This window comes from Dromaius novaehollandiae, chromosome 2 (assembly GCF_036370855.1).
Source record: "Dromaius novaehollandiae isolate bDroNov1 chromosome 2, bDroNov1.hap1, whole genome shotgun sequence".
Classification (NCBI taxonomy): Eukaryota; Metazoa; Chordata; class Aves; order Casuariiformes; family Dromaiidae; genus Dromaius; species Dromaius novaehollandiae.
Genome location: NC_088099.1, coordinates 11,181,759 through 11,201,714, shown reverse-complemented (window position 1 = coordinate 11,201,714; position 19,956 = coordinate 11,181,759). Strand labels below are relative to the sequence as shown.

The following is a 19,956-nucleotide window of genomic DNA, read 5'->3' as shown; positions in this document are numbered from 1 at the left end:
TTATAAACTAACCAAGAATTTAATTGGAATATTTCTGTACACTGTAAATCTCTCAGCTTAAATTCGTATTCAGGAGGGAGTGGAGGAAAAGGCCTTTGGAAATTCTGTAGGAGGAGACAAGTAGGTTCTTAAAAAGATAAAATCCTTTGGATTGCAATCATAACAAAAACACTTCTAGGATTAATTATAGTAAATGTGATACTAATTAATGAACTGGGTTTTTTTTTACAGGACAAAGTTTAAGGGGCATCTAGAATTTGTCCAAAAATCTAAATTTTATCCAAAAAAATATAAAATGTCAACGAAAACAGTAGATGTTGTCTTGCAAAGTTAGACTCCCAGTTGATGCAGCATTAGAAATCTGAAAGTGAAAATATAAAGATCTAGTGCTGGCCAAAATTTTTCAGCATTTTTTCACTAAAAATGTGGGTTTAAGGTGACTGAAACATTTTGCACATTTTTATTTATTTTGTCAAGTTGTTTTACTTGAAAAATAATCAAGGAATTCAAAAACCTATCAAATGACTGTTTTCATATTTCTTTATACTGTCAAAGGACATATTGATTAGAAATTTAATTTAGTGAAAAAATCAAATATTTCATTTTAAATAGAACAAATTATTTTGTATAGATCAAATTATTCTTTAGACTTCTCAGCATTCTTTATAAAACGGCATTTTTGTTCTGAGTTGCTAGTTTTTAGTAAGTAACCTGAAAAAAGAGAGTTATTTTCAGCAATCTAGTAAAATGAAAAAGGAAAACTGGCTTTAGTAGATCTTCTTTGTCCAAAGGAATGCAAATAGTGTGTACATAGCTATAATCAAGTTTGAATTTTATCATTCTCTCTCTAATCTCTTTTTCTTGCTTTTAATGATCTAGTAAGCTGTTTTACCACATTGGTACCAAGCTGATGGTGTTTCTTTAAAGCAAACTTGCTAGCTTGAAGTTTGCAGTCTATGGCTATACCACAGATACTAATTTTTCTTTTTTTTCATGATCGGTAAAACACAAAGGATTGTGTCTATGATTCCTGCAAAAGAGTAATCATTATAATGTCATAGTGACCCAGTCCTTTTTTCTACCCTTTACTCTCTCTAGACCTACATCTATAATGATCCCATTAGGTACTACATGAGGCAAAAGCCCAAAGAAAGCCCACCTGCTTTGGCCCACGCAGCCACATCCCATCAACAGCACACTGAAAGTCTTCCTGGAAGGAGCTTCAGCCAGCCGCCGCCGGACAAACTCCTGCCAGAGTCAGAAATGGAGCTTGACCAAAAAACTCTGATAGCTGCACTGCACACATACATCATGCAGAACTTGTCAGCACAAAGCAGTGATAAAAGCCCTCCCAGCAGGACTAAAGGGTCTCACGTTTATGCTGACAGGCTCTACCCTTCTCAAGTCAGTCATTTTGATGGAACTTTTACGAAAGGAAAAGCAGAAGATTTCGAAATGAAGAAATTTTTGCAGCCAAGACCTGCACCTGGAGTGCTTGGACCAAGTTCAGAGATGCTGAATCAAAAATCTTCCCAGGACAAACCAAAGGACCATCTGAGTGCAGTGGATGGTAAAGTTGATATTTATTCATTTAAACTTGTCTGAATTTTCCCTCATGTTCACTAAGCATTTTTGTGAAAGATATAAATAGACATTATTATGTGTCTCCTACTATTGACATGTTCATCTGTCTTCCATAATACTCACAGTAATAATGTTCACCATACTAACTACTCTTTCCTTGCAAATATCTACCCACCTTCCATATGCATGCAGAAATATAGTGCACTCAGTAGGACCCATCACTTGTATAACTCTTTATATTTTCAAAGTACTTTACAAGCAACATGTAATTATGGGAATATCTTTCCTGTCAAATCTGTTTTTAAGCATGCATCCTGCACCGTATATAGATAAGATAGAACAGCCCATTTTTTTTTTCCATTTCTCTTTATTTAACTGGAAATTCAAGGACCATGGGTAAAATTCAAAGTCAGCCAAAGAAATCAATGCTGAAATAAACTCTGGCACAAAACACCTAAAGAGGAGGAGTCTCTCAATTACACAGATATGTGAACAGACAGTAACACAAGAAGGTGTGGGGGGGTTACAGGTAGGTTTGGCTGGACAATCCGTAACAAACAATTTGCGGGATTTTCATCTTTTTTGCTAATGCTACTTAACCATGACTAGATTCTGATTTCTGCTATATGTAATAGTTTGAAAAATATTTAAATGAAGATGGAGTGTTACATCTCATGGGATACTGTGATGCATTTCAAGTGCTGCTTTGTAAGTCAAGATATGTCTTCACTTCATGGCTGGGGATCAGATAGAGTTTAGAAAATAACTCATTCCCTTTATTGTTTCTCTAAACTAACCTAGCTATTGATGTTATTAAAGTCGTTCAGAATGCCTGAAAAATAAAATAATTGATCCTCAGACATTGCCAGGCAGCTACATCTGTTACAGTGTAGTTACCACCAACCCAACCATTTAAGTGATATGTAAGAGGGTTTCTTTGAATCCCTTCTGAAGTTAATATCATCCATAAAGTTTAATGTTCTTTGATTTGTTTTTTTTTTTTTTTTTTTTTTAAAGAATATACAAAAAGTCAAAGTTACAGCAGAGGAAAGATAATGCTTGCAATCTAAAGGATGCTTGAAAGTGAAAGCATTCTTGGTATGGTGCCCAGAGATAATAGGTTTCAAGGAACGAGCTATAATGTAAAATCAAATCCAGGTGGCACTGTTAGTCCCTTCCACAGGTTAGACAGTTTTGTTGCTAGACTCAATACAAACTAGGCACATGCTGGTTTCATTATCCTCCAGCTGTTCCACTTCACCTTTCCTGGTAGGAGCCAACCAGGAAAAAAATGCTTAACACTTAGAGGGAATAACATGTTTCACAATTCATTGGGTTGTGCTGCTTTGACTTCATGTATAATAACGTGCCCTGTAGGAACATCTCCCATTGCATTAGCTTTTAAGTGTTGCATAGACTTAAAATTATGAATTGCTGAGAAGTGAATAATATGGTTTCCTTTGTATTTTTGTGCCATTAAATAGTCTCACAAGAAGTGGTGAGGACAGACACCAGTGTAGTCGATGATGGATTGGAGTCAGATTTGCCAGACTGACCAGCTCTTCTCCTTCTGTATCTGACCTTTCTCCATGCTGTCTGGCGTTTTGAGATTTTTGTATGCCTGTGGGTTGTTCCTCTCCTGTGTTCCCCAAACCACAGAATGGTTCAGAACTAGACAGAGAACAGGGCAATCACATGAGCTCTCATCTCTGCTGCCTCAGATTCAGGATTAAGCAGAAAAGCGAAGCTTGACTGGCAGAACAATCCAGAAGGTACTGAGCAGATTAGCACGGGAATTGCTGTGAAACAGCAGCAGGTAAATTAGTTAACAAGGCACCCTGAGGGAGAAATACAAGGGAAGGAAATCTGGAGCTATTTTTCTATCAGATTTGGAAACTATTACCTCTAGGAGTAGCGTGATGTGCGTGGGTACTGCCTTTGTAGTCACTGTGCAGTAGTGGAAATCATTAATCTGTCTTCTGCACCAGCCATATTTAGAGCTTGGCTCAGTTTTGTCTTGAGTGATTTATTCTAGCCTAGTCATTTTCAATGTATTAAACAGTACAGAATATATTTCTCAGCTGCTTTGGTAAGGCCACAAAATTAGTAATTCAGATTTTTTTTTCAATAAATAACAAATGTCCGCATTTATAGAGCAAAAATATTTTTGTATATCCTCTCTCTTGCCAAGCTGTGGTCACCAGTCCAGGCAGTGCTCAGGACCTCCTGTTGTGGAGAGCTGATAGGTGGTCAATAGGCTGATGGGCTGGAAGTGGACAGCTCGCCCCGTGGGATTGCGGATCATGCAGAAGTGCTGTGCTGTGATTTCAGCAAAGTTTCTGTTGCTCCAAAACTCTTTGCTGGGCAAACTGGCTTTGGCGGTGTCATCAGCGGAGTATGAGGCATGATTTATGTGCCATGTGATAAATCTGTTTTCCCTTGTTAAGCTGCTGTTGAAACCTAATAGGGTGAATTCTACTGGTGAAGTTGATATTAAAAATTATGACATCTAAGAAATATTTGCTTTTATTGTCATCATGGATCCATAATAACTATGAAAGGGAACTGGTCTTCCGCAGTCCAGAAGCTGGAGCTAAGGGAGAAATTTGGTTTACCCTATAAGCCAACATGGTGGAGCACTGGCAGTCCTATTTAGAAGAGGTCGGTGGAAGAGTACAAAGGCCGTACACAGCTACATGCATGTTCAAGTACACATACTCCTTAAATGATGTCCAACATCTTATTGCAGGATCCACCTGCTTTTCTATGATAGTATTTTCTGATTTTAAGAAATTCATAAGAATTATATTAAGTTACCCAAAGGTGCTTGTAAATGCATACACTGATATTTATTTGTGCATCAGCCTTATCCAATCATCTGCAAATGACATAAAAACATGGCCAAGAGCCATAATAACAAGCACAGACTTCCATTTTTAACATGGGCATGGATTAACAGCATATCATTAATTTCATGAAGTTTGCAAGCCTCCTTATTTAGACCTCTTTTTCCCCAGGCTGTTATAGACGTTTTGGTGACTATTCCTCCAGTGTGCTTAACACATGATGTTCCTAATATATATCAGCTTGATATTGCTATCAGTTTTTGGCATTTTAAGTCACACTTATAGTTGTTCAGTAAAGGTAACATGTAATACCTACGTTGCATTTTCAAGGTGCTCTTTCAATGGGCAGTGTCCTAGTGGTGTTGACCAGACCAGGAATAACGACATCAGAGGTGCAGGAGGCTCCTCTAAAGCAGATTTATTTAATGACCCAGAAGCTGCAGTGAGCCTGCCAGTGGTATCTGGAGTACGGCCTGTGGCCATTCATTTTATCTTGTGTAATTCTTCCCTGCACGCCTCTTTCTATTTCCCTTGAGATTGAGACTGCTTTGTTATCGACAATGAACCTGTGGAAGTGGAGTGGAGAGATAAGACTTTGCTGAGATAATAGATATGGAGAAAAAAGTGGGTTTGGAAAAATGAAATGGAATTGAAATGACAAGGCTATATTGGCTGCCTGTTGTTCAGTAGCTCAGTAGTTGGTCTGACAGCTGGTTGCAATGCAACACAAATGAGCAAACAAAAATCTAGTGGTGTTACATTAATACAGCTTTCTTAATTGTATATGACCTGAAATGAAATTCTGTCTTAAGATTTGTCCTCAGATATTGATGTAATGGCCATTGACTGGCTTGAATAAAACTTTTTAAATAACAACATTCAATGAAACATTCGAATAAAACTCAAATGCAGATGCAAATTAGTTTCTGAGGCTCAAGGCTTGCTTTCAGCTTGGAAACCCCAGGTTGTTGACTTTTCATATCAGTATTTTGAGCTACTTCAGAGTTATATCACAAAATTCCTGTAATTTGACCTCAGTTATCTTAAATAAATGAACATAGTTCATGCAAGTTTTACTCAATAAGACAAAACACTTTGATGCTGTTTTATTTACTGGAATGGTCTGAAACATCTTCCTATACATTTTGCTAAAAACTCTATGCTATTCTAAAGACTCTTCTGATGTATTTTAAAAGTCTTGTTCCTGTATTCAAAAAATAGATGAACTTTTCGGACCCTAAGTAGCATTAGCCCTGAATGAACTTGAGACCCCAAAGTGTCTAAAATTTGAAAAAAAATTGAGCTTAAGCTACTAAGCACATAAGTATTTTTGAAACTTTTTCTTGGTAGGATGTTTCCTAATAACTTGAAAATCGTAGTAACCTAACAGCATTCTTCTCAGTGATATGGCTGGAAAACAAGGATTCTTAGGCAAGAGAAAAGAAATGTGGTTTCAATGATTGCTTCTGTTCTTAAGTTGAACAAATCAAAAATGCTTCAAAAATGTTTTAGGAAAGTGAGTGAGTGACCCTAAAGCAGTCAGTGTCATTTAATATTTAGGAAACTCATCTTGAATGCGGGAAAACCATGCCCAAGACTCTAATCAGCTGGCTGTATTGGGCATTTTCTTCCTCCTTTTGCCAAGAAGCAAATGATGTTAATGAATGATGTTTGTGGGTTCTTATAAGCCTTTCATTCCTGATGTAGCTGTTTTATATGGACATTCAGCATTTACAATGAGTTTAGAAATAGATTCTTGATCTGCACTAAAAAATGACTATGATCATTTGTAACTATTATGAGGACAGCTTGCTTTTCTCCAAAATAATATTCCAGATGATTGCAAAACCTTCAAAATCTTGCTCGTAGTTGGAATGCTAACTGCTGCACATCAAGAGTTATTCGTACCAATAGATAAAAGGCCAAAACTCTTGAAAAAGAGAGTCAATGAAGTTATTGTTGTTTTCCATCTTTTGTAGATTCACTGACGTCAGGTAATCAGTGTTCCAAGAATGTTTTCTCCTACTGTGATGTGCCTTGTAAAATGTTTTTATATATTTGCTTGAAAAATTTCAGTTTTGATTTGCAACTGATATCTATTCTGTCTTTTCTTCCCTGACTTTATTAGCTCTGCTTCAATAATTTAGGTTTTTCTGCCAGATTATTGGCCAATAATTCCATAAAACATAAAAACAGAAGTGATATCTAAATAGACACAAGACTTTCACAGAAATCTGGTAACTCTGGTATTTCCTGGAGCTTAATGTCCTGCATCGCTGCTGTGTGTAGCATCCTTTCCTAATGGCCATCTTCCAGACAGTTGTTGGGCTTCTTGAAAAAGTTTACTGAGCTCAGTTTGATGAAGTCTGGTGGAAACTTTTATTGTAGTTTGAATCAATTTGCTCTTGTAGATTGTCTTTCTGAAGAAAAGTGTTTAGTGATTATCTTTTTACTATATTATTAAATTTAAATGGGAGGTAGATACAATACAGTAAAATGTGGGAATGAAAATATGCAACGTGCTGTACAGTATTACTTAGATTCTGCCAAACTTCAGTCTTAATTTTGTTGCCTTCAAATATCTTGGCCTGGAGAGTCTGGCATAGTTTTGAATTTAGGTCTTTGACTCTCTCCTTACTGAACACTTTCTTTCAATCAGCTCAAACCAAGCACTCCGCTATTTCAGTATGCTACCATTTCTTTGCTGGATGCCACAGTTTGAAGCAGCATCATAGATTTGACCTCACTGTAACTTTTTTACTGATATTCATACTTGAATGTGTTTAAAATTGTATTTTGTAAGGAAGTTGACAGCATACCACTTCACCAGTAGAATTTTATAAAATCATCGTGGTGGATTATTGGAGGAAAGATGTATCCTTCTGATCTGGCAAAACAAGTGCATCAAAGGACCACCTCGCCCCATGTGTCAAAACCCTTTTCCAGTCGCAGTGAACCTACTGATTAAACTGCTTAAACTGTATTGGCTCATACTGACTAAATAGTTTAGGGAATACGGCACTAGCTTAGTTGGTGAATTATGAGGTAAATGGGAGGAAATTAATCTCTGCCTTGAGATGGCATTGAGAAAGTGGTGGTCAGCTGCAGGCACTAACCTCTGCTGCTAACAACCTGGGATCCAAAAGATGGTGGACATTTCCAAAGTCTTGGCTTCTTTTCCAAGTGAAAAACAGCCCTCTGTTATTGTCCTCACAGATGTTCAACTGCCTTTTCCTTGGAGCAGAAGCATCTCTTACTTCTTCTTCCCTAGTGCTGTGAGAAGCAAAATCTCCAACTCTTTTCTTAAGCCCTTTCTCTAGTAATGTGTTCCCCTTTACACACCTACTTTTAAAGTCACTGTTATGGTTGCCTGAAGACCGACAGCATGGTCCCAAAGTTGAGTTGATGATAAACATGTCCTACCACAGTGCTTAACAGGGGAATGTTGCTAGAGGAGAGAAGGCTGTATATTGCCTTCTGAACACTTACATGTAAATTTCTACATTCAACAGAGATTTGAAAGCAGTGTATAACTCCTTCAATGAATTTCATGTGCTTTCAATCTTTTATTCTTACCCAGTACTACATATGTGAAAGTGAGTTTGCTTGCTTGCATGCATGTGCACATATATGGTAAATTAGTGATTGGTATGAATAAGCAGAACAGAGGCACGACTGAAAATGGTTTTAAGATGCCAGAGAAAGCCCTTAATTAAGTGAGCTTACTCCAAAGGAAATTAGGATGAGCTTCACAGAGTAATGTAAAATGGCACTAAAGGATATATGAAGTCAGATAAGTACCTTCCCTGAATAATACCTTCTAATCCACCTCTAATGTCCATTGTCCTTCAATTTTTTTATCTTCAAAACTTTTTTTCACTTTTTTTTTTTCTGAACATATGTCTGATAAATCTTGTCCATTTGCTTTTCCTAGCCTGGAATGTCATTTTATATTTCTTTCCTTAATGTGACTGACAAAACATTTTCTCCATTTTGTTCATAGCTGACAAATCAAAACAGTGTTTGGCAAAATTCACATTTGAAAAAAACTATATTTTTTCCAAGTGAAATAAATTTGATTTAGGAAATTCATCCATTACATATCCATGTATGAAATAATTCTGAGTGGAGAGCAGCTTTCTGATTGAAAGACAAAATACCTGACTCTTTCTTTTCCAAAACTGTATACAGCTATTTACCTTTTTTAAAAAAAGCAAATCAAGAAAGAAACGTGCTCTCTAATGAATAGTAGTGTTGTTTGTGCCAATGTAGTGCAGCTAAATAAACATTGAGCTACCATAGCAGTTGTCTGCAGTATTTTGAGTCCATTTGGACTAGGAAACCATGCTATGCTGATAAAGAAAAAGTGACAATTTTATACTGATGTCTCCAGGACAATTTGCTAGGTTGTATGGCAAACATCACAGGTTGGCCTTGTCATAAATTCAAACATCCTTTTATAATACTGTACTTCTTTAAATGGCAGCAGCTCACTTCACTCTGTGTCTTGGCTCCCTCAATGTGAATGCACTCTTTTGGAAAACAGGTGATCTTCACAAAGGAAAAGATATTTTTAGGAAAAATGAAAGATACATATTGATACAGTCACATGCACTTCTTGTATGCAGCTAAATATTGTGCTTATGTTGTTTTGTGATCTAGAAACACTTATTAAGGATGTATTGAAGGACCTGGAGAAACATCGGGTGAATGTAGAGAACCTGAGCTCATTGGAACTGGATGAGATCGCTGATACTATTGCTGATGCAATTCAAGCTGTTGACATACAAGAAGAAAGGGAAAAGGGTGCTGAAAAAACTAGAGAAGACAAAATGAAAGGAGAAATGAAGAAAGGAGATGCACAAGGAAGGGCAGAGGCTCAGACTGGATTAATGGAGAACAGTGTTAACATAGCAGGTAGTAACTCAAAGAGCTAAATATAGCAAAAAATAGATATCCAAATTTTCCTTTTTATGTTTCACTTTAGTGCTAGACTTTTTCTTACCAGTTTTAAAGAAGATAGGAATGAAAGTTTTTCTGTTTTTCCCAGAAGGCTGCAAAATTTTAGCTTTCATGTTTCCTTTTTACAGTAAATACTTTATTTACCTGAAATGCATGTTTGTGAACCCTTGGTCTTCAAGCTTCATAAATAAGATAAACCTACACACTCAATTATATTGAAAGACAAATTGCTTTATGCTGTGGTCTAATTTCCTATTCTTGAAAATGAGATGTTTAAACAAAATGATAATGAAAAATGATTATATTCCAGAAATATGTTTCGAAATATGTGAAAAAAGATCAATGTATTTTACAGATAATCATTCTTTAATGTACCCTAATTACTTGCAGAAGAAAGTTTTAGACAGATGCAAATATAAAACAACTTGTTCCCTTTCCTGCTCAGAGAGTGAAGAGAATTATTATGGTTATTTGCTTCTGTTTGGACACAAATTTTTGTGGTGATGCAGATTCAGGAGCTACAGTAATTGCCATTAATGAATCAACACTTAGCACAGTGGGACATAAGTTACCACTTACCCATTCTCTGTTTTAGGAATGTTGTATTGAAAACACCAAAACCATGTGATATTTTTGACAAACAGTGGCTTTTACATTACTGTCCTTTTTTCTATCAAATGTAGGAGAGTTATTGACAACAGCAATATACTGAAATCCTTACTAGTCATGGATATTCTGGTTATTTTAATTGTCAGTTCTGTCTGTAGATTGAAATGAGCGGTCTTGTGGGTTTGTCTTGAATCATGCTGGGAGGGATGAATAAGACAGTTCATAAACTAAAGAGCCAAAGTTATTTAACTGAGGTTAATGATGTGACTGCATATCATCACTACAGTTAAAATGTAACATGTTTCTGGTATAATATACCTCTAGATATAAGTCTTTTTCTTCTACTAAAACGTGTGAGTGGTGTATATGTTTCCTTTTTGCTTAAGGTAAATATGATGTCCTTTCTGCCAGCTAGAATGCCTTTATTGTTTTTTCTTGGATATTGATAAACTGATGTGAAGATCAGCCACTTAATTCGCAAAATAACACTATTACATTGGCTCTTGCAGTACTATTTCTATTGATCTTGCATTAATTTTCCATCTAAGTGGAGCTAGATTAACCATAATGAATTATACTGTGCTCTTTACTATGCCCTTTCAGCTATGATGTCTTAATGTTTAAACGGCATTAAAAAGGCCACCATTACAAATAAAGCTGCCTATGAGCAGCATTTGTTTCATATTCATGATGCTTTTCTGTAACAATTATATATATATATGCTTTCCACATCCTACAGATAATGGAGTTCGTGAAGCCAGTGCCGGAACTGATAAAGAGGTATGCTACCAGTATTTTAACAACAAAACAAGTATTTCATCTCAGTATATCAGTTTTATATACAACGAGGGTTAGAAACACAGTTAAAAAATGTAAAAAATGTTTTGTGTTTTATATGGTATAAAATGTGAGAATAATTCAATATATATGTGGGTATAATTCAATATTACGGCAAAGGAAATTGTTGTTAATGCATTGAAATACTGAATGAAGATTTTTCTAATCCTTAACCAAAATACCTGTGCCAGTTCAAAAAAAACAAAAAACAAAAACAAAATGCAGTCCTATTTTTCCTTTCTTTCAATCAAGGCTTGGGTAAATAGACAAAATTTACATCAGATCCCAAAGTTCCGTTATATTCAGGCTTTTCCTCTTGTTAGTGAATTTTGAGTGTTCAGGCGTTCTATTGAAAACACACTTTTTTCACCTGTCCTTATTCTCTCAGTTCTGGGGAATGTAAGCATCATGCTCAGACAATATCTCTGATTTTTGAGAGGCAGATGAGTAAACACATTCCCTCTGAGAGCTCATGTTTATGGGAGGATTCAAAATTCCATTTTCATTCATGAGATCTGCCGACCTTCACTTTTTCACTGTCAAGTCTACAGTTAATTCTTCAAAACTGTGGAGTATTAGACATATTTCAAAAGCTCTAGACAATACCCTTGGTGGTAACATCAAATTTGGGATTCTAATCCAAATTACTTTTATAATATTCCTCATGAGCTCTGAATCATATCTTATAGACTTATGTCCTATATTTTGCCATTTTTAAGATCCTTTTATCTTTCTTTTTCTGGACTGCATGGAGCAGAAATATCTCAAAGAAATGTTTTTAAAGATTGAATTGAAAAATCTTCCTGCTATATACTCTATCAAATAGCTAAGACTGCAAGATCCATAAATGAGCAAATCCTCTAGTTTTCACAGTAAAATCTCCTCAATAGCTGCCCATCTACCAGGCAAGGAAAACACACAAGTGGGCAGTCTGGCAGGGGTTTTAACCACCCACGTGAAATTCTTCAGAGAAATGAAGTGCTGCATTCGCAATTGTCTTATAGAGGATCCCATGGATAGATTTCTCAGTGACAGTTTGAATAGGGGATGTGACAGAAAATAATGTTGTGACACACAGAGTGCCCATAAGCCATTATCTCCTCCCAAATGCTTGGCTGTAATATACTTTTATATTCAGAAACTACCTAATGAATTCTCCAGGCATGCATTTTGATTTTTGCTCATTTGCTCATTGTTTCAATTTATTAGATTAATTGTATGATCATAATTTTAGCTTAGTGGATCACTCACAAACAATTTTTCACAACTATTTCTAGAGATGAATAAGTGAAATTTAATTTGTCACCTAAGATCTGTTTCCTTTCCTTGTGTTATGACTTACAAGACCCAAAAGAGGCATGCCTGTATTTCCAGGCCCAACTCTTAGGCATATTGATGGATATCTGTATCATTTCTCCTTTTCATCAAATTATTTGATAACAAATTTTTATTCACATCAACACACACACACACACACACACACACACACACACACAAATAAACACTGTGAAAATGTTACCAGCATTTTCTTCTAGGTGTGTCTTAGAACTCTCAAGAGAGAGAGAAAAAGCTATCAAGATTTCTGTGATATTTAGAGAAAAACATAACTGTTAACTATAGAATCTGTTCACCCTTCCTATAACTTTTAATGATCTTTTATTACTTCTGAATAAGTATTATGTTCTCATACAGTCTTGCAGCATATAGAAATTAAGAAATTGACCATAACACATTTGTATGAATACTCTTGCATTTCAGTAAGGGTTCGAAGGATTATATCCAGGTTTTGTTCTTTATAACATTTCTGTGATTAGTTTTACAAATACTAATATTCTTTTAATACAGGAGAACACTGCAAAACTAGTTAACTTCTTGAATGAGAATGCATTACCTGAAAATATGCCTAAAGAACTTAGACCTGAAGAATCTACTAAGACAGAAACCAAGAAATCTGAAGATACTGACTCTCCCTCTTCTTCCTCAGAAGAAATAAATGCTGGTGTGGAAAACGTAAAAAGTGAGACTTTCTCAAGGGAACTGACAGCTGCAAAGAACACTGAATCTGACTCTAAAGAGCTGAGTGAGACCCACTACTGGATTCAAAATGCTTTGATGAAGGATGAAAATCCCTATGAAGAGCCTCAGAAAAAGATGGGACATGACTTACAGCTTGAAGTGAAGTCTTCCAAGGAGAAAGACTACGGCTATATTGTGACAGCAAAAGAGTAAGTATAGCAACCAATTTGAATGGCATTTTCAAATGGAGAAAAGATAAAGTGATTGCACCCAATGAAATATACATGTAAAAGAGGAAAATGCCACAGGCCTAATTTTTAATACATCTGAAACTGTTTGCAAGTAGTTCAGTACTTTGATGAAACTATAAGGAAAGAGTTCCACTCTCTTACAGCTGCCTTTTCTCCAACGTGGAAGATATTTAATTTGTAGATCTTTTGCTTAGACCTCACTCTATCTTCTTATGATCCAGTGACCTTCCAATATGTCAGTAAGTGTGCTCATGGTTAGGATGTGGGCTTTAAATATTTGACTTGAAAGTAGCCTAAATATCAATGCCTGAGTCATTCTTTGAAAAAAAATGACACACAATAATAAAGCACAATATTTCCTCTGTGGTTTCATTTTGATCTGAAAATAACACAAATAGGAATCCAAGCATCACACATGCAGCTACTTTGGAAAGAAAGACCTAATGATTTCAGGTCATGTCACTAATGAATTTGACATTTAATACTATACTTTCAAAAGGCAGCTATGTCCCCCTAGTGATGCACGATTTATTAAAGGAACATTTAGGAGTTTAGAAGGTGTGCACTATTACTTTCCCTTCCCTCCTCCCCCCCCCCCCCCCAATGGGAACAATGTTATATTTGATTAGCGATCCCCGCTGATCCTGCCTGAGAAATTAGGAAATTCCAGGATGGGCTTACAAATCTGTGTACTATGCTGTGTTGCTTTAAAATGCATGTGACTGGGCACCAGAGAGGACAGCTTCATGTTTGCCTTCTTCCACGGGCTACACTTGAGGCAGACGGGATCAAGGAGAACGGGTGACATTTGTGGGGGAGGGATTCTAAACAGTGCATGGAGGGACAGGCAGAAGAGAGTGAAAGTGGGGGCTTGGCAGTCTGCAGACATCAGAGAGACAGAGGCAGGCAGAGACTTCTCAAAAGGCAGGGAACAGACAAATAGCCTCTCCTCAGAGATAATAGGAAGGAAGGCATTTCACAGACTCGCTACCTTGCAGAAACTTTTGCAAATAAAAGTTACTTAGTTACCAGCATTAGAGATTCTGGAGGGAAGGATTCACCTTGACAGGGCATAGTGGAAACAGATTTATGTTAAGAATCCTTGCATTGCTGTCTTGTCTTGTTCTGAATTTTTTGTTGTTCTAGCAGAAATAGTTCTAGTTCACCTTCTAAAGAATCCCAGCTTTAGAGTTTAGAAAAGACCTTTTGGGAGTTTTGGAGTACTGACTTTAAAGAGAGTCCCAACTGATTTGGGATCCTCTCACACTCAGGTTTTCTTGTCTCTAATCATTATTTAATCTTCAAGTGCTTCAGATTTAATTAACTGGTTTTAAGCTTGTTTTGCAATCACACTTTTCAGTTCTTTTCCTGCAACTTGTTGAATTTCACTGACTGGTTCCTACAGCAGACTTCCCATTCTCAAGAATCTCCTCCTGGAGAAAGCTAGTTATGTAACAGATTATTTCCCAGTCTTCCGTCTAGGTCGTATCTTGGTCGTTCAGGTAGTTCTCTCTTTGCTAAGGGAGCACTCAGTAGAGATTCAATAAATCAGTCTACCAGAAACTGATGAGAGCGCCTAGCTTACCCCCTTCTCTTGGTTCCTGCCTACGAATGCCATGTGAAGCAGTAGAAGCTAGTTTTTCCCTCATGCCTTACAACACACATCAGTCTGGAAGACACCGTTACACCCAATTGAATCCCAGTAGAATCATGTCCCTTCACCATCCGGATTTCTTTGGCCCCAAAATTCTCCAAAAGCTTAGGGCTTTCACAGCTCTGCATAATGGGTGATGTTCTGACTTTCGGTCTTCACAGCATATAAATTCTCCATTAGCTGTTTTTCTTCCTAGCTAGCTCCCAGACAATGGGCTTTTCCCAGCTTATGTCTTTCATCATTTAGTGAAACTTGTGGAAGAGGGCTGTTTGGCTAAAGGCTCCTGACCTTACAGGACTCCATATACATGCTTATATAATTTAGCATACATTTATTCAGCTCCTTTACTATTTTTAATTCAAGAAAGATGAATGATACATTTATTTTGTACTAGATTATTACATTTTTAGTAACTTTCAGGCAAGATGCTTTTAAAGGAACATTGGGATGCTGTGAAAAATGCTCAGAAGCAACATGAAAGACTTTAATGAGTTCAATGAAACTACTTCAAATGTTCTGGATTCAAAGACATAAAGTTTATCAAAACATTCTTTTGTATTTAAAGGTAACTGGCTTGTTATGAAAAGCACGTATTATCTATAACTCAACTGATAGCTTGTCACTACCTTCTTAGAACTTTTTGAACTGTTAATGTCATCTTCTCCAAAGTCATCTTAAGGAAAACGAGAATATGCTTTCAAGCTTTTTTCCAGTTCTTAATCCAGAATGAGTTAACTGCTGAAGAGAACTAGTTGATTAAATTGAACTAAAGGAAAAATTCCTTTTAGACCAGGATTGTATTGCATTCAATCTACAGCAAGTAGATTCTAGTTCAGGGTTCTCAGCCAGTGACTTCTAATATTTCAGTGATTTGACTTTCTTTAGAACTCCTGCTGCCAAAATGTATTTTTTCTTTCTTTTTTTTTTTTTTTTTTTTTTTTAACATTTACATTTTAGTAATAGATAGGCCTTCTTAGGCTGTTATCACTAGTTATTTGCTTTTTAATGGAATTAACTGAAATGTAAGAATAAAAGTAAAACCTCATATTTTGAGAAATACGTTTTTATACATTCTGGACTTCTATAATATAACAAAATATAACAAAATTAGCTCAGGAAGTTCTGCATGCTAAAAAATGGACTTGTCCACTCTGCATGAGTTGTGAAACATTTTCTACAGCATCTGAGGGATTTATTACTCATTACTATTTCCCACAACTATTTCCTTAGTACATAAAGTGGCCTAAGAGAGCAATTGGATCAGTATACCTGAGAGTTTTAGCAAAGACTTGTTCTCCATGAATGTTGCTGTAACTATACTTAATCTTGGGGGAGAGAGGGTAGAGAACAGCATAATGTTTGTTAACTATCACTGCACAGAAAGGCAATTTTCTTGTCTGTTTAATGAATGTTTCTTCAATAAGTTTCCTGTATCAGTAAGTTTTCATACTCTAAATCTTACTTGCTGTTTGCAGTAAATGAATAGTAGTAATAAACAGCTTTGCTGTAGGTGTATGTTACACATTTATGTTTAACTGTGCATGCACATTGCATTCATACAGTGAAGTAAGAGGGCTGGAACTATTCCTAGAAAGACCTTTAATCTACATCTCTCTAAAATCACACCTGCTTCAGAAGTGATTGTAGTCTGTAAGTGCTCAGGAAATTGATGTCACAAGTAATCTTTGATACTTTGTATCTAGATTTTTATGCTTTTTTTAAAAAGTTCTCTATTTTAGATAAAGAAGAAGCTAAAGCTAAAGGTAGGCATGAAATACATCTTTCTAATAGTTTGAGTTTTAGGCAGATTCAGATATGAAATATCTTTCTTGGAGAAATTAGCACATTGAAGATTACAAAAGGTTACTATTTAGGGTTGGTTTTTTTTAATCCAGTCATAATTTCTCCACATGAAATGAAATGCTGAAATGAAACATTAGTGGTACTTATTTATTTTTGAATACTACTATCTCCATATATTTTTCACCTTCCTCCACATAAAGCAATAGGTCATAGTTCCAATCCATCAACTTTTATTCGCCAAGATTTTTTGGAGCAGTGGAGCTTCATTTTTGCAGTCGAAACTGTGGCCTTTTGGTGAGAAAGGGAAGTATTCCAACATATTTGTACAGTGGGGATAATAGCAAGAGTTCTTTTCACCTTCTGATCTGAAAATAGAACTGAAAAGATTATACTCAGTGGTATAGCTGACAGATGTCAGGGGTGATCCATTCACTATTAGATTCTCAGGCTACCATGGCTTTGCACGTGTGACCCAAGGAGATATTAAGATTGCTTCAGTGAACTCCTAAGATGCCAGCTTTTAATTGTGCCACAAAGCAAAGATAAACATTTCCATGTAATACTTGAAGAAAAGATTTGTGATAGTTTAAAGACTTGTCAAAACGGCAGTCTGATTGTCAATGGTAAGAACAATAGGTCACCCCTGCTGTGTTTGTCTAGTGACCTTTCAGATGGTTGGAGCACTGCAATCCATACCAATCCATAATATCCATCAGCACTAATCTTAGGAATGAATTGACAGTTTCAGTGAAGAAAATTGTCCAGCAAATCCTCCACGGTGCTGCTTCAGCACTTTATTATGCTGAGAAACCAATCAAATTGGGTGATTTACTTTGTACTCTTGCCTCTTTGAAAAAATTGGAATTCTGTAGAATTTGTGTGTGTGAGAGAGGTTTGTTTCTTTCTCAGTGTATCTGTTTTGTAACTGTTTCTGATAATTTTAACTCTGAAATTCTGAAGTGATCTTACAAGGCAAATTATTTACAGGATGTTACTTTCAGCCGTATGCCACTTAGTGCCATAGTTACAAAATACTTCCCATTATAATGAGAATGCATCAATGGGAGACCTCAAATCAGAGAAGTTTTTGCCTGTTTCTGGACCAAAGAACTCTATTTTCTGAATTTCCAGTTCTTGTCTTCAAGCATAGTAAACTTATTAGTTGGAAAAAAATGCCAGCCCAGGGCTCATGCTGGCATGTACTTTCATGTAATGAAAATACTCATTTGTCTGGGAGAACATGTTCTAAGCCAAGGGTCAAAATCCCACAGTCAAAATGTTTAAACAGTGTTTAGGCTCCTGAGGCCACCCAAAGCCTGATTATCCAGAATATGCAGTTCCTATCACCTCCAGTAAAACCGAATGCAAGCTGCTGCATGTGTAGCAGTTTAAACAGTCAAGCTGGTGTGCAGTTTCTTAAATATGGGGTTAAGTAGCTAGATTTAGCCATACTGAGAAAAATCTTGATCTGAGAGTGCAAAGCTCGTCTTTTTGCACTGATTACATCCATTATGTTTTTGGCTTCAGAACTAAGGCATGCTTTTCCGAAGCCATCCCTGGATACCCAAACCAGAGGAATCTGACCTATTTTGTGATTTATCAGGATATATGTGCTTTAAGTTTTTCATTTAAATGAGAGATCACAGGCAGCTCATGGCAGCTCTGTTGGCTTGTAAGCCAACTTCTGGCATTGTTGTATTAGTCAAATTCTGGATATTTAGTGTTTTGTCATATGTTAACTCTCAATTCCAGACTGTCTATATAAAACTATGTAGGTTGTGAATCTGTTCACAACATTTTAATTTAATTGGATCATACATGCATTTCAGTGCTTTTAATTTGAGGTAGCTGAAAATGGATCTCATGTTCACAGTATAAAACCACTAGGAGATGATTAGTCTGATCCACTTAGCATACTGAATGGTTAGGTTGCTTGATACTATTTTTACACCTTTACAAAGGTGATAAATAATACTTACTACTTTGCATATAATGACTACTTCTGCAGGATGGTCTGGTTACAACCCTAAAGCTGAGTCAAACTGTACTCTCTGCTTACTCCCCAAGTTTTCTGTTTTCCTAGGCAAGTTGTTAAAGAATTTTATTTTTGTGATCTTAATTATTCCCTACCTTTACCAAGTTAAAATATTTAGGACATTTTAACTGCATTTAAAAATATGAAATCTAAAATAAATAGGAGAAAATGAATCACAATATATACAGCAATAAAACAGGGTAGATAGGTTTTACTGTTCCTTGTTACTGGAAGGCCGTGATGTTTCTTAGAAGCTGAGCTTTTGCATGAGGCTTTTCAGCTCTCTTTGAGACAAAAATAACAAAATGTTCTTGCTCTTTAATAAATATACACAAACAGAAACACTGATTTGACCTTCTCTACATATCTCAATGTCCTCTTTCAAATTGTTATTCTACGTGCAAGCATACTCTATCAAGGGGAAAAGGTCTTTGCATTTTCTTCACTTAACTTCTACAACTAGCTTTAAAAACAAAAAGAAATTCTAAACATACATAAAACAGAAATGCTCTTGCTACTACTGTTAAAAGTCTGTTAAAATCAGCAAGGGACAACACTGTTCACAGAAAAAAAAACCTTTTAAATGTAAAGGAATGAAATTTTATCATTCACTTTATCACTTTCACTAGCAGAGTCTGCCCTTGTATAAATAAGTTCCATAAACGTCCATCATTGATTTTAAGGCCAAAAGTTTTGCTTCTGATAATGTAGCTTGACTCCTACATAAACAGTACATATGGAAAATACTTGCTTACTATTCTGTGCAGTAGAAGTAATTCTTTCATTCTGTCTCAGCACTATGACTGGTGGATAAAAGTAAATTTAGAACCTTCCTTGGTTAACTGTTCACATGCAATTATTCACACTTTCTGGTGTTTTCTAGTGTCTTCTAGACATAAAATTGCCCTCTTTTTCTTCTCTGTTTAATCCTCCAGCATCCTTGTGATAGTTAGAAAGTGACAAAGATCATACACACCACATTCAATTCAATTCAATACACCTCCCTTTAATGCATTTTCACCTTAATTCTGATCTTGTATATTCCCATAGGAAAATGGTACTTCATGCACGAGAAAAATAACATAAAAACAATGGTTACTGTAGCTTTGCCATAGAAAGCAAGAAATACTGTATATAGTTTTCAATAGGAGAGTTCACTTTTGAATGTTTTGAATTTTTGCTTATCTGTGTCATGTGCAGAGATAATAAGATAGTCTGTTCTACTTCTGTTGCCCTTTTGTGCTTTAGGAAATGAAATGTATTATTTTGGAACATAGTTTTCATCTGCGGATGTAGACCACTTTACAGGAGAAGAGTCCTTCCAGGGCTCATCTTTCCTCCCCCCAGGGCTTTACTTCC

General features: G+C 36.1%; 1 protein-coding gene across 2 annotated transcripts in view; it reads left to right on the top strand.

Annotated features, from left to right (window-relative positions):
- Positions 1 to 19,956, top strand: part of PTPRN2 (protein tyrosine phosphatase receptor type N2) — a 661,203-nt gene that overhangs the window by 245,768 nt on the left and 395,479 nt on the right. For both annotated transcript variants that reach the window (XM_064505751.1, XM_026103068.2), the window contains exons 6-9: positions 1,099 to 1,570; positions 9,093 to 9,347; positions 10,741 to 10,781; positions 12,684 to 13,063. In XM_064505751.1, coding sequence (XP_064361821.1) covers positions 1,099 to 1,570; positions 9,093 to 9,347; positions 10,741 to 10,781; positions 12,684 to 13,063 — 1,148 coding nt within the window. The remainder of the gene's footprint in view (positions 1 to 1,098; positions 1,571 to 9,092; positions 9,348 to 10,740; positions 10,782 to 12,683; positions 13,064 to 19,956) is intronic.